Source organism: Cucumis melo, chromosome 2, assembly GCF_025177605.1.
Source record: "Cucumis melo cultivar AY chromosome 2, USDA_Cmelo_AY_1.0, whole genome shotgun sequence".
Taxonomy (NCBI): Eukaryota; Viridiplantae; Streptophyta; class Magnoliopsida; order Cucurbitales; family Cucurbitaceae; genus Cucumis; species Cucumis melo.
Window position 1 is genome coordinate 15012626 of NC_066858.1, and position 14086 is coordinate 15026711.

General features: G+C 35.6%; 2 protein-coding genes across 5 annotated transcripts; one reads left to right on the plus strand and one right to left on the minus strand.

Moving 5' to 3' along the window:
• The first annotated feature begins 390 nt into the window (after positions 1-390).
• On the plus strand, positions 391-5126 carry LOC103487423 (probable galactinol--sucrose galactosyltransferase 6). 2 transcript variants are annotated; one of them, XM_008445736.3, is made up of 6 exons: positions 391-562; positions 660-715; positions 797-2169; positions 2270-2479; positions 3455-3589; positions 4282-5126. In XM_008445736.3, the coding sequence occupies exons 1-6, from the start codon at positions 424-426 to the stop codon at positions 4964-4966; spliced, it is 2598 nt and encodes an 865-aa protein (XP_008443958.1). In that variant the 5' UTR covers positions 391-423; the 3' UTR covers positions 4967-5126. The 2 variants fall into 2 exon arrangements, with proteins under 2 accessions (XP_008443958.1, XP_008443959.1); XM_008445737.3 differs by having other exon boundaries at positions 413-562; positions 667-715.
• A 1242-nt stretch (positions 5127-6368) lies between these two features.
• On the minus strand, positions 6369-10499 carry LOC107990669 (zinc finger BED domain-containing protein DAYSLEEPER-like). 3 transcript variants are annotated; one of them, XM_017044326.2, is made up of 2 exons: positions 10218-10499; positions 6369-8795 (listed from the first exon to the last, which is right to left on the minus strand). In XM_017044326.2, the coding sequence occupies exons 1-2, from the start codon at positions 10482-10484 to the stop codon at positions 6630-6632; spliced, it is 2433 nt and encodes an 810-aa protein (XP_016899815.2). In that variant the 5' UTR covers positions 10485-10499; the 3' UTR covers positions 6369-6629. The 3 variants fall into 3 exon arrangements, with proteins under 3 accessions (XP_016899815.2, XP_016899814.1, XP_016899816.1); XM_017044325.2 differs by lacking the exon at positions 10218-10499 and adding an exon at positions 9419-10196; XM_017044327.2 differs by lacking the exon at positions 10218-10499 and adding an exon at positions 9708-10168.
• Between the last annotated feature and the right edge of the window lie 3587 nt (positions 10500-14086).

A 14086-nucleotide genomic window follows, 5' to 3' on the forward strand; every position in this document is an offset into this window, starting at 1 on the left:
AATCCGCTTACAAATATTTCCAATAAAAACGACAAAATCAGAGTACGTGGAGGCAGGTCAGCACCTTTAATTATTGCACATGGATAACGATTACCACGACAGTATCATACACTAATTGGCCCTCATCCAATCACAAACCAACACGTGTAACCGAGCCTAGTAAAATAAAAATTCACAATCCCATTTTCTTGGCCTCAACCACGTGTCGGGATTCGTGTAGCGTTTCACGGAAACGCTCGTGAACCCCTTTGTAACTTTAGCGTATAGAATTATGAAAGATCCAGATCTTTTGATTGATAACATATGTCCACGTGGCACCCTGATCGCCCGTTGAAATTGCGCAGTTGGATATTTCTGTGAGAAGAAGAAGAAGAAGAAAGCGTGAGCTCATTGGAAGACGAAAAGGTTAAACAAGCAGTAGCCATGGCGTTAAATCGATGGTTGTTTAATTCGCCAGTTCTCACTATAAATACCTCTCGTTTCTTCCTTTCTTCTTCATTCCCTTGGTCGATTGTTTCTGATTTCAATCTTGTAACAACTAAGAAAGAACATTCTGTTTCTGGTATTATTATATTTTTTGCGTAATTTTTTCTTTCATTTTTCTCTTTGAATCGTCTGTTTCTTCAGCTGATTATGATGGTTTTCAATCTGTTTTTCATATCTTAGAATTTGCACATTTACGCGGAGCCGGCATTCGTCGGTGAAAGCTTTCAAGGTAAAACTAATTAACGAACGCTGAATTGGATAAATTAGTTTGATAACACCTTTTGCTGATGTTTTGATGGTATGACGTCAGGTTAATAATTTAAAAGGAAGAGAACTTGAATCGGAGTTAAAAGCTAAAGAAATGACGATCAAACCAGCTGTACGGATCTCCGATGGCAAGCTCATTGTGAAAGACCGGACGATCTTGACGGGAGTACCGGACAATGTTATCGCGACATCCGGTTCGTCATCCGGCCCGGTGGAAGGGGTGTTTCTAGGGGCGGTTTTCGAGGAGGAGCAGAGCCGGCAAGTGGTTTCTTTGGGGACGTTAAGGGATGTACGTTTCATGGCGTGTTTTCGGTTCAAGCTATGGTGGATGGCTCAAAAGATGGGCGATAAAGGGAAGGAAATTCCGTTAGAGACTCAATTTCTGTTACTGGAGACGAAGGATGGGTCCCACTTGGAATCGGACGATGGAAATGAAGAGAATCAGATCATATACACCGTGTTTCTTCCTCTGATTGAAGGATCGTTCCGAGCTTGTATTCAAGGCAATGGACAAGACGAGCTTGAACTTTGCTTAGAAAGTGGCGATGTAGACACAAAAGCGTCGTCGTTTACTCATTCTCTGTTCATCCATGCCGGAACCGATCCTTTCGACGCAATCTCCGATGCGATGAAAGCTGTTAAACTCCACCTCAACACCTTCCGATTGCGACATGAGAAGAAACTTCCTGCGATCGTCGACTATTTTGGATGGTGTACATGGGACGCTTTCTACCACGAGGTTACTCAAGACGGCGTCGAGGCAGGACTGGAGTCTCTCACAGCCGGTGGAGTACCGCCGAAGTTTGTGATTATCGACGACGGATGGCAATCCGTCGGCGGAGACCCGCAGGAAGAGAAGGAGGAAGGAGATGAGAAACAACCGAAGCAAGCGCCATTGTTGAGGCTGACCGCAATCAGAGAGAATTCGAAGTTCCAGAAGGAGGAGGATCCAACGGAAGGGATCAAGAACATTGTAAACATCGCTAAAAACAAGTATGGATTGAAATATGTATATGTATGGCATGCGATTACTGGATATTGGGGAGGAGTTCGCACCGGTGTGAAGGATATGGAGGAATACGGATCATCGATGCAATATCCAAAGGTATCGAAAGGCGTTTTTGAGAATGAACCGATATGGAAAAACGACGCGTTGGCTTTGCAAGGATTGGGGCTGATGAACCCTAAGAATGTTTACAAATTCTACAATGAACTTCACAGTTACCTCGCATCCGCCGGAATCGACGGAGTCAAAGTGGATGCACAGAGCATATTGGAGACTCTCGGCGCCGGGTTAGGTGGCCGAGTCGAGTTGACCCGGCAATATCACCAAGCTCTGGATGCGTCCGTAGCTAGAAATTTTCCAGACAACGGAATTATTGCTTGTATGAGCCACCATACAGATGCTGTATACTGGTAAGTGAACAAAACTTCTCAATTCGTTTGTCTTTATTTGTAGGGAAAATGAGAGCTAAATGAGTTTGGTGTTCTTTGTTTATTGTTTGTTTAATTTCAGTGCGAAACAGACGGCGGTTGTAAGAGCTTCCGATGACTTCTATCCACGAGATCCGGTGTCGCATACGATTCACATAGCCGCGGTGGCTTACAATACTGTTTTTCTTGGAGAGATTATGTTGCCTGATTGGGACATGTTCCATTCCCTTCATTCAGCCGCTGAGTACCACGCCTCCGCTAGGGCCATCAGTGGTGGCCCTGTTTATGTCAGGTAACCATCTATTAAGTTAAAATTAAAAGTGCGTCATATTTGCTTACTTTAATAGTGAGGTGTGGATCACTTAACCTCCTACGTCCCATCTAATTAAGTAACGTGACAAAATCTTCAAGTAATAAAAGGAGTTTGATAAAGATAGGTGTACCTTATGCTGCATTTGAGTATTATTATTTAAAGAATGTAGATGATAGTAACCCCATCATGTAGTATTTGAGATGTGGTTCTATTAGACACGATGAAATTATTAAAGATATGTTATTGAGACATATGTTAGTGTTCTTTAATAGATTAAAGATATGTTGTTATGGTAACTGATAAGTGAGTTTTAAAATAGGAGTTTGCAAGATATCCTATATTTAAAAGTCAATAGTTCCATTAGCGAGATGTGTTATATTCCATATGAAAAAGTAAGATGTGTTATATTCCATATGAAAAAGTAAGACATCTATATATATTCATCGATGCATTAAAGTTAAGTGGTTGAAGTCTTAAAGCAAGCACCATCCCTGAGATTAGGTCATGTTAGATCCAAAGAGATATATTAAACAATTAGTGATAAGTTTTATGGATAAAACATTTGTTATATTCTATTTAAAAAAAGTAAAACATATCTTATATTCTTTCATATTCCAAAGTCGAGTGATAATTGATAACATCTTAACATTTTAATTAACAATATGGAAATTTTTAAATATTTAGTGATAAGGCAGATGTCATATTATGTATTTAGACGTGAATAACTTTTATCAATAATATATATATTTTAAATAGTGATAGAATCTATTATAGTCAAAGTTAAGAAACAGTGGATGAAGTAGAAACAATATTGTAAATTTGTCACATTCTTCGTCGTTCAAAATTAGGGAACAATTTAAACTTTGTTGAAGTACAAAAGTGGATAAGTTTAGGACTAAATTTAAGTTTTCAACATATATTAATGGTAATGTTACTTTTTCATTGTGTGATCAGTGATGCACCGGGGAAGCACAACTTCGAGCTTCTGAGGAAATTAGTGTTACCAGATGGGTCAGTGCTTAGAGCAACATTGCCTGGGCGACCAACACGGGACTGTTTATTCTCAGATCCAGCAAGAGATGGAGTCAGGTTAGTGTTTTGATTTGGATTTGGATGCCCCATCCAGTTCTTCAATTTGAAAAAAAGAAAAAGAAAAAAATACTGCATTTGTTATTTGTTTTCCGTTGCACTTATCAAGACAACCCATTTAGATATCGATCAAGTTTTTCTTTTTCTAAAAAAATATTTTTGAGTTTTTCTTACGTGTCATTAATATAAATAGTAAAAATATAAATGAAACTCAAGATGCATCTCTCATTCACTCTAATTCTTTTAGTGATAGTGGAACTTCCATTTTTAAAGAACTTTTGAGATGACTACCAATTAAAGTAGTAGTACCTATAGGAAATTTATCTAGATACACTAGAATATCTATATTATTTTTTAGTACAAAAATTGCATATAAATAAAATATCCACATTTAGAAATATAATACTGACTAAGCTCACTTTAGCTACAATATCTTTATTTACTGGGTTGACTCTATGTGGGGTTATATATACAGAGAGAGCAAAATAATTAACTTATTCACAAATATGATGAAAAACAAATTTGAAATTTCCTTGAAAGAATTAATATATCCAATTACAACCTTACTTAAAAAAAAAATAGTAATTACAAGAGTAGCTGGTTAAACTTTTCACCTTTTTTTTTCTTCTTTTTGCCATTCGGTACATTTTTTTACTATACCTTTTGACTTTGATATTGGAATCTAATTTCAGCTTGCTGAAGATATGGAATTTGAACAAATTCACCGGTGTCGTCGGCATCTACAATTGCCAAGGTGCTGCCTGGAACAGCCAAGAAAGAAAGAACACATTCCACGACACCAACTCCGATGCCATCACTGGTTACGTCAAAGGCCGCGACGTTCACGCCATTTCTGAAGTCGCAGCGGATCCCAACTGGAACGGAGACTGCGCTTTCTACCGCCATCGCTCTGGCGACCTCATCACTCTTCCATACAATTCAGCGCTTCCTGTTTCTCTTAAAGTTCTCGAATTCGACATCTTCACCATCACTCCGATTAAAGTTTTGGCCCCGGGCTTCAGCTTCGCTCCCCTCGGGCTCATTGACATGTACAATTCTGGTGGGGCAATCGAAGGGTTGAAATATGAAGTGAAAGGTGGAGCCGAGCTTGTGGAGGTTGATGGCACATCAGAAGGAACCGAGGCAGCTGGTGAGCGGGCGGAAAATCGGAGCTCCGAGTTGGTTGGAATTGTTCACTTGGAAGTGAAAGGGTGTGGGAAGTTTGGGGCTTACTCATCGGCGAAGCCACGACGGTGCATTGTGGATTCAAGTGTTGTAGAATTTGGTTATGATTCGGAGTCAGGTTTGTTGACTTTAGGAATTGACAAATTACCAGAAGGTGATCTTAAATATCACGACATTAAAATTGAGTTATGAATTTTATGTTTTGTTAAGGATCGTATAATTAGGTGCCGATTATAGGCAAAAATATTTAGGTGCCGGTTATAGGCAAGTATTCTCCCTTTTGTTTTGGGTAGAGAATCTTGTAATGTTTATCATGTGTCGATTTGAATCTAAATAAATTTTCTTTACCTTATTTATCACTTACAAACAAACATTGTCACTGACTATAAAACTTTTAATAAATTTATTGAATTTCTTTTTCCCATACCAATCAAAATTTGAGGCAAAAATAGTTGATATGGAGGAACATACCACCCTTTTCATTTAAATTTGGAAAATAAAAAATTCCTCGAAATGGAACGAGTGGGTTCATACGTCAAGAAGAAAGGGAAAAAAAAAAAGAGTGAGGACTAATGGAGGAAGAAGAAAGGGAAAATAGTAGAGGATATAACAAATACAGTTATAGGGGTAGGGGTAGGGGTAGGGGTAGGGGAAGGGGAAGGGGAAGGGAGGAGAAAAGAATTAAAAAGACTTACATAAGCAATTCAATTTAAAGAAATAGCCTCGACCCTTGTTCCATATCATCATCCTCCCCAAAAACCTCCTTCATGTTTCCCCCTTTACGTCTCAATATATATATATATATATATATATATATATATATATATATATATATATATATATATATTTAATATTGGTGTTTTTGGGAATGATTTTGAGATTGTTATAATCACCTTTGTTATTTTCAAAATCAATATCAATTTTGATGATGCAAACAATAGAAAATAAAAATGAAATTTAATTCAAAGTATGTTTTTGAGCTTTTTTTTCTAAAATAAAAATAAAATCACTCTCAAACAACATCTTTCTCTCGTTTCTTTCATCCACTTTTGCCTCTATTATTAATCCGCCGTAGATTAGCATTTCTTTTCAATCTCCAAAGAGTAATTGTCAGTTTCTCTTTGTTTTTATATTCTTTTACTTCTCTTGTTTGGTTCCACATTTACAATGATTCTCTGTCATTTTCTTTCCTATTTTCCATACCAGCAAATTCCCAATCCAAAGTCCATTAATGAAGGTTAAGGTCATGCCTTCCTCCCTCTTCCGGTTTTACCATCAAGTTAAGGCATGGAGGTCCTTGTAAAATAGATAGGTTACATCCCTCATTGCCAAATTTGTTTTGAAATGAAACCATATAAATGGTCGCTGTAGGTTCTACACTAACCACCTCGTTTGTGGTTCTGATAGTCTATTCAAATATAATATCACAGATAAGGAAGTAGGAAATTAAAATATTCAACCCATCGAAAGAGAGAATTGTTTCAGCTACTAAGTGTAATCAGTAGTAAAAGTAAGACCTAAAAATTGCGTAAAAGCATGTAATGCCAAGTCCTGTAATTTGACAGATCAATTCCATGAAACGACAACTGAAATATGCTCCAAAGCATGTGATATATATATAGAGATAAAATAGCTCAATCAATTACTGCAATTGTTTGAACAAGGTGTACCCAACCAACTGCTCCCTAAAATGTAATACATATGTTCACGGAGTTAAATCTATTCTAGAATCTAATTTTAAGGATGAATTATAATCGTCTTAAATGGTACAACAAATGTTAACCTAATGGTGAAGTAGAACCTAAAGAGAGAAGTCACATAGCAACTTATGAACAAAGGCCAAACTAAAAAGATACTAATATTCCATCCTTACCAGGGCGTTAGAGACTTCGCTTAATCCACATTGCATCCAGTCCTTGGAACATATCATTGCTTCTACGGTCTCGGGGCGCAGCGAGCTGCGATACTGATCCATTTTCTTCCTCCTGGTAATAAAGACGGAGTCCGGAGGAAGTGTAGAAACTGGAATAGACAAGATATCACGAGCCATCTTTGAAAGAGTAGGGTATTTAAACTTGTTCAATTTCCACCATCCCAATAGATCGAAGTCTTGCACACGGGGTAACAAAGAATCTTCCAAATATCGGTCGAGCTCTGACTTCATCTGTTGGCTGGTGGTCTCCATAATGTAGACATCAAAATCTGTAAATCCGTTATCTGACAAAAGATTTCCCTGAGAATCTTCTCCCTTCATGTTACCATCAACACTTCCATCTTCAGCATAAGTTGGGGTTAATGGTAGAGGCAGGGCCACATATTCATCAAATAGCTCATGAATTCCATCGTCAACAACCTTAATGTATGCAGGAGCTTCTTCACCATAGACTTTGGTGAAACTAAACTCAACAAGCTTCATCTTGAACCGAGGATCCATTACAACAGCGGCTGCCAAGACTATGCTGCAATCTTTCCAATATTTATCGAACTTCTCTAGCATCATTTTACTAAGGCTGCTTATGAAGGGATCCTCATTTGTAATTGCTCGAGCTAATTCTGAATGAATTCTCCATACTTCATGAAAGACAGTAATGGCAGATGGGTGAGTCGTGGTGGTAAGGATATTTGCTGCATCAAAAAGAAGTTTAAGGTACGTGCAGAGAATCTCAACCAACTTCCAATCTTCCAGTGACGGAGCTTCCCTGTAATCAGGATCAGACGTATCCAAACAGGAAAATACTTCTTTCATCTCGGAGGCAGCCACCAACATATGATAAGTCGTATTCCACTGTGTTTGATCATCAAGAAAGAGATTCCTCTCACTAGGAACTTGAAGTTGTTGCTTAAGCTCCAAAAATTTTTCCTCATGAGAATCGGAAGTTGTCACATATTTCACAGTGTCACGAATTTTCCTTATTGTATTTTCTCCTGATTCTAATACATCTTTTGCAATGTCGCTCAAAGTCCAGGCAATACAGCTTCCAACTAAAAACTGACCATTTAGAATAAGGGGGTTTTTTATGGCAATTAAGGGCCTGAGATTGTCAAGGGCTGCTTCATTCTGTGTTTGGTTAAACGTAAGAGAGAATAACTTCCCTTCTAATCTCCAATCAGAGAGACACACGGCAACAGCATGACTAAGTGCATTAGGTGATTCTGGATATGGTTCCATTACAACATTCAAAACACGTCTATGCAACTTCCATTCACTATCAATGAAACTACCCATAATAAAAACATAACCTACTGATCTACTAGAACTCCACATGTCAAGGGTAAGGCATATACGACCTGGAATGGCTTCTATAAACTTGCTAAGGTTTTGCTTCTCCATTAAATAAGTTCCAACACAATCCCCTTGAACCGTATTGAAGCTCACCATGTTGAATCGAGGCTGAAGGTTCTTGACAAATGATACAAATCCAGGATGCTCGACCATGTGAAGTGGATAGTCGTGCATGATAACCATTCGGGCAATGTCTTGACGGCAACGATCCTGGTCGAACACAACATAAGGTGAACTAGAAGTTTTATACCGTCTTTTTGGTGTATCACTGACAGTCCCTCTTGAAGGTGGTGTATATGTAGCCACCATCTGATTCTTGTCCTGACCACGCAAAAGTGCAGAGCAAGTTCCTTTGGCAATGTGACGCTTCAAATGGCTGGTACCGGCAACTTTTGATCCTGTACTATATGCAAAACTTTGTTTGCATTGCTTACAATATGCCCGTCGGCAATCAGCGCTTACAGACTCTATAGTAAAATGTTCCCAGACAATAGACTTCTTTTTCCTCCTCTTATTAGGCTGTACTTCCACCAAAGCTAGTTCATTATGTCCATCTGGTGATCCCAGCTTTCCTGTATCAGGAGTTTCCATTAATTCATCCTCACGAGCTACCATGTTTTCCCCATTTGGAGTAGTCATATCATGGTCTTCATCATGATGAATCACCATGATCTCTTTGCCCGAACTTTCCATGTTTTCTCCATCAGGAGTTGCCATTTCGTCTGGGAAGATAATCCCCTGTGCAGCAAAGCAATAAAATTAAACAAAGATGTCACCCCCATATCCTTAAAGTCTTACCATTCCAACTCCGAATAAAGCAAAAAATATTTCTTTCTGGAATCGAAATATAACAAAATTTGTGATTGTCTTTCGATAAAGCAAAAAATATTGAACAAGTTAAAACGATAGCATAAATGTTTGTCATGATTCATGGATCAGCAGGCTGCAGTAATACTCCTGACAAAGGAAGCTTTCTATATCAAACAAATTAAACGTGCTGGTAAGAAAATATAAAGCTAAAACCCAGCCAAGGATTCATCAAGGACACGATCAACAAAATTTCACTTTGAAATCTGAGCAAGGAAGAACGAATATATGATTTGCATAGACGAAGCACATCAAAACAATCGAAGAAAAAGAACAAGAAGAAGAAGGAAAATGCCATCCCAGCCCGCAAACTAGATGAATACAAATCATTAGGATCGCAAAATTTGTTTTTTTTTTTTAAACAAAAAAAGAAAACCCATCTGCCCATTTGTCATATTTGAAAGTTGGTAAAATGTAGGCAGAAAAGAGAATCAAATTGCTACTATTATAATAAGTCGGACTCCAACCCACGAAACAAAGTAAAGGCAAAATACCATTTTTCCAAACCCAGGAAGAAAAGGAAACCGAATAAGATCTGTCTCCATCCGCATTTTTTTTTATCAGATTTGTGCAAAATCCCCCAAAGCCCAACCGGCGGGTCAATTTTAAAGGTATAGGTTTTGATAGAGGCGCTTAAACAAGGGTTCTGAGTCTAAATCTATGAGACCCTGTAAGGAAGGAAGGAGAAAAACCAGAAACAAACCCCAGACCCGAACAATGGGCTTAGCCAGGGCCCACTACGAAAATCGGGTCAAAGTTAGAAGGAAAACACATTCGGCCCACCTCGAAGGCATCTTCAAATTTGCGAGATTCCAGTTTCCAATCGAGATAATCGAAGTCCAGATGGATGAATCGTAAGTCTAAAATGGGTAATAATGAAAATAAATAAAAAAAATATCTAAGATGGGCTGGGAATTGTAGTTGAACAAGACGAGTTTCTCAGATCTAGGGTTTGAACAAAATTTGGGCATTTCAATAAGCCCAGCTACCCAGGTTTAATTGAGGAAAAAATTAAAAGAAAAAAACCCACGAAACATAAAATTATGAACAGAGAATCATCGAAACCGAACTCAATTTCAGAACTCGAACTTCACCGGACTAACAAAATTATGAACAGAAATGAAACGAAAGTTCCACAGAAATTCCCCAGAAAACAAACATAATTCATCCCAGTATCCAAAATCAAGTAACACCAGAAATCGAGATTCTTAAATCAAACCGATAAGTGAAGAGAGTAAAGGAAAAAGAGGGAAAAAGTTTGAAAATCGTGTAAAAAAAGAGGTGGGATTTTACCCGAGGTTTCGATCCAAGAAGAGTAAGAGAAGATCCACGATGAGAATCGAGATGGCCTGGCCTGAAAGTTTTGCAGCGAAACGAGAGAGGAAGAAAGAGGATCGGAGATTGGGCTTCAAAACGAACGAACCCGAGTTCGCTAATTGGACTCAGTTTGGTGGATGAACGATTTGGGGAAGACTTTTCTTCTTCTTCTTTTTTTTCCCCCTTTTCCCTTAAAAATTGGGCATTTTTCTTTTGGGCAAATGGACTTCGCCTTAGGTCCATCGGCCTTATTTTAATTATCCATTTTCTTTTTTTCTTTTTTTTCTTTTTTTTTTTTTTCTCTTTTCTTTCCTTCTTCTTTGAAAAAATGTTAATAAATGTATATTTTCTTTTTATTTTTTCTTTTCTAGACTAGAGTGGATCAGAAAGCCCACGACGAGCCTCTAACCAAATGTTATGGACTAATTGTAGTGGGCCCTACTTGGGCTGGGCCCATGTGACCCAGATTTAGTGTCGATCTAAAGGTCCATATTGTGGATCGGTGTATGTCGGATAAAGCCAATCCGTTGGATCTAACAAAGGAAAATGTTAAATTACTATGTTTATATATATTTTTTTTTAAAACTACCTTGTTTAAATTTTGTGATCAAACTTTGCAGATTTTAAAAATATTATTTTATGTTTGTCTAGAATTTGAATTTGAATTTGAATTTGAATTTGAAAATGTTAGTATATGCAAAGTTAGTAACATTTAAAAAGAAAAAGATAAAAGCTTACAAATTTTAGATTTTCGTAATAAGTTCAATTTATTTTTCTTAAACCAAAATATATATTATTTTAGTGTATTGTAAATTTGACATTACATTATACTAATTTCCAAGAAATATTAAATAAACTAATAATAGTGGTGGGTGCCAATAACTAGTTTCTATGTCTATTACCAAATACAAATTTGTTTTCAATTAAATTTTTGTTATTCAATTGTCTATCAAATTAAACAAGCACTAAGTTTGCGTTTATTTTATCTCAAATTTTGTATATGTACTTGACAATCAATGAACTTTTAATTCAATAAATTTTCGAAGTAATGAAGTGTTTTTAAATTCACTTGAGAGATATAAAAATTATAGTTCATATACTTATTTGTTATAATATTGAATATTTAAGACCTATCCAGCAATGTTTTAGGTACATAGATCACTAAACAACACACACTTTATAGGTATAAAGACAAAGGTTAAATAGAATTAGGGAATAAGTCAATGCCTCAAGGTTGGAGCTGATCAACCGATTCAATTGAAAAATAACTTAACAACAATGAGTCTTGAATCTTCTGCAAGTTTGAGTGTCAAGAACAACCTTGACATCATCAGTGTTACACATAATTAGTGTGGAGTGTTAGAGAAATGGTCCTAAAATGATTTCATTCAACAATCCGGAGGTGAAAAAAATAAGTAATCTCCAAAAGACGAAAGACATCACCTATTTCATGTGTGCTTAATTAGCTCACCAACTTCAAGAGGTTTAAGGGTCTCTTATGTGTATAAGCTCGAAAAGCAAGACGTCAATGTCCACCAATTCTCGCGACACAAAAAAAAAAAAAAAAAAATATAGACAAGATTCGGAGCACCAACGAATCTATAAAGGCATATAATTTCAAATGGGAAGAAATGAAATGGATTCACCGTCTTGACACATGTGGACCGAGGGAGAGTGGTACAAAAGAAGCAAGAAGAATACACATATTTCTTTTGGAATAATACTTTGGTAAGAAAGATAAGGGGTGGTTGCATTTAAAAGATTGGATTATAAAGAAAGTGTTTTTGGTTTTGTCATGTGTGGGTATTATATATATATATGATTTGAAAAGAAAGGGAAGAAAGAAGGGATTTGGATGAATGGTGGAAGGGAAGTGAGATGGGATTGGGAATGAGAGAGTGGTTTTTGTTGGGTTGAATAAACAAATGAATAATTTATAAAGAGAAAAGGGGTTGAAATAACAGTTGTTAGGCATGTGTGTTTGGTGGATAGTGTCAGTGATATATTGTATAATGTGACAAAACAAATACATGCATTTCCATGCAACTGTCCCCACTCTTTCACACGTGCGCACCTACAACCTTCCAATCACACCCTCTCTTCTTACACTTTTCTCTCTTAAATCAATTTTAATCATTTACACATCCCATAAATAAAAACAATACAATATTCATCTTAAATTATTATATCAATTTTACTTTCCCTTTTTCTTTTACAAACTCATTTTTCAAAATTGATAATATAAATTCAGGATAAGTTGGATTATGTTTTATCTATTTACATGCTTTTTAATGAATTAACATAATTGACATTTTAAAGAAGTTTGCAAATATAGTAAAATCTACCCGGGAAAGGTAATTACAATTCTTAAAAACCCTCCTCTTTTCTATATTAACCCAATTCAGTCAAATAAAACCTTTCAAACTACACATCTTTTCTTTGTTTATATCTGTGTAGTCTATATAATATGATGGGAAAGTTTGAAATTAGTTTGCATATAGATTATAAGAGTTTGTACGTTAGAAACCACATACATTGATACATTGGGCAGAGAAACACTAATATATGTATTCTTTTCATAAAAGAAAAGTTAGAGAGATATATTAATAAAGAATTAATATTTGTTAAAATGATGTAAAAACATTTTTTATATTGTATATGAACAAGCAAAGAAACATTCCACAAAAAGTTTTCCAATACAGTTCTTGGAAAACAAAATTCATTTGAGTTCAGGTGCGTATGAAGAAATTAATTTGAAAAGAAAAGTGATGGCAATGATAACTAATTGCAATTTTGAGATAATAATTAAATGTATAATAGTATATTTAAATAAAAAAACTACAAATACTAATAGATCACTAACAATATTGTCTATGACTGATAGACTATAAAAGTTCATCAACGATAAAAGTCTATATTTACAACTTTTTTGAAAAGACTTGTTATATATGTTTATATTTTGAAATTGGTTACTGCATTTGTGACTATTTCTTCGAAATAATTGGGAAATACTAATATTAAGTTAAATGATAAAAACTTATAATTTGGGTTAACATATATCTATTTATTGTGGGTTATGGTATGTTTAATTCGATAAAAATCATTAAAAAGAAGAAGAAGAAGAAGAAGAAACAACCGAAGAAAAAACAACTCTTCCTTTGTACAATACTTTATAATATTTTTCTATTGCCCCAAAGTTATGTTCATCAAGGACATTTTTTTCTTTTCCTTTATTGCTTGGGATTCAATGTGTCACTATTGTATATTAAAGTATCCATTATTATTGTAAGACAAGGAAGACAGACAAGAATATATTAACTAAATTATGCTTCTATATCTTTTGAATTTTGTCATCTCAATCTTATCTGAAAAAAAAAATATTATCTAACAAATTTGATACTACTAAATGATTGGTATAATTTGTTAATATAATTTATTTGAACAATTTGAGAGTCAAATAAATGACATATACAATTCAAAGGATAAAATATGAACTATATAAAATTTTGAAGAAAAGGAAACAACGAAGAAATGGGTTAACTTAAAATTACTAACGGGAGTTAGTCTGGTATTAATTGGACTCAGAATAGACATAAGGATCACGAATATTCCTTGGGACTACCTAATTTGGCCTCAATGAAAGAGATAATAGGTTTGCGTACTCAAGTACTTCTCTTCATAGTGTCTATTCATTGTCCATGTCTCATCTAATAAACCTATTTTCCATTTATGAATCTAGTTACGAGGAAAACAAAAATCAATTTCATATCAACACTCATATTAAGTATATCATTGTTTGTAGCTCTATGAAAGGTATAAAAGTTTGATATACCATTATTTTTTTG

What these genes read in the sequence shown, in the direction of transcription:
- LOC103487423 (XM_008445736.3), top strand. Translation starts at nt 424, where the DNA reads ATGGCGTTAAATCGATGGTTGTTTAATTCGCCAGTTCTCACTATAAAT. An exon ending in GAAAGAACATTCTGTTTCTG is followed by an intron (nt 563 to 659) that starts GTATTATTATAT and finishes TCTGTTTTTCAT; the next exon opens with ATCTTAGAATTTGCACATTT. An exon ending in CGTCGGTGAAAGCTTTCAAG is followed by an intron (nt 716 to 796) that starts GTAAAACTAATT and finishes GTATGACGTCAG; the next exon opens with GTTAATAATTTAAAAGGAAG.
- LOC107990669 (XM_017044326.2), bottom strand. Translation starts at nt 10,484, where the DNA reads ATGGACCTAAGGCGAAGTCCATTTGCCCAAAAGAAAAATGCCCAATTT. An exon ending in TTCTTGGATCGAAACCTCGG is followed by an intron (nt 8,796 to 10,217) that starts GTAAAATCCCAC and finishes TTTGCTGCACAG; the next exon opens with GGGATTATCTTCCCAGACGA.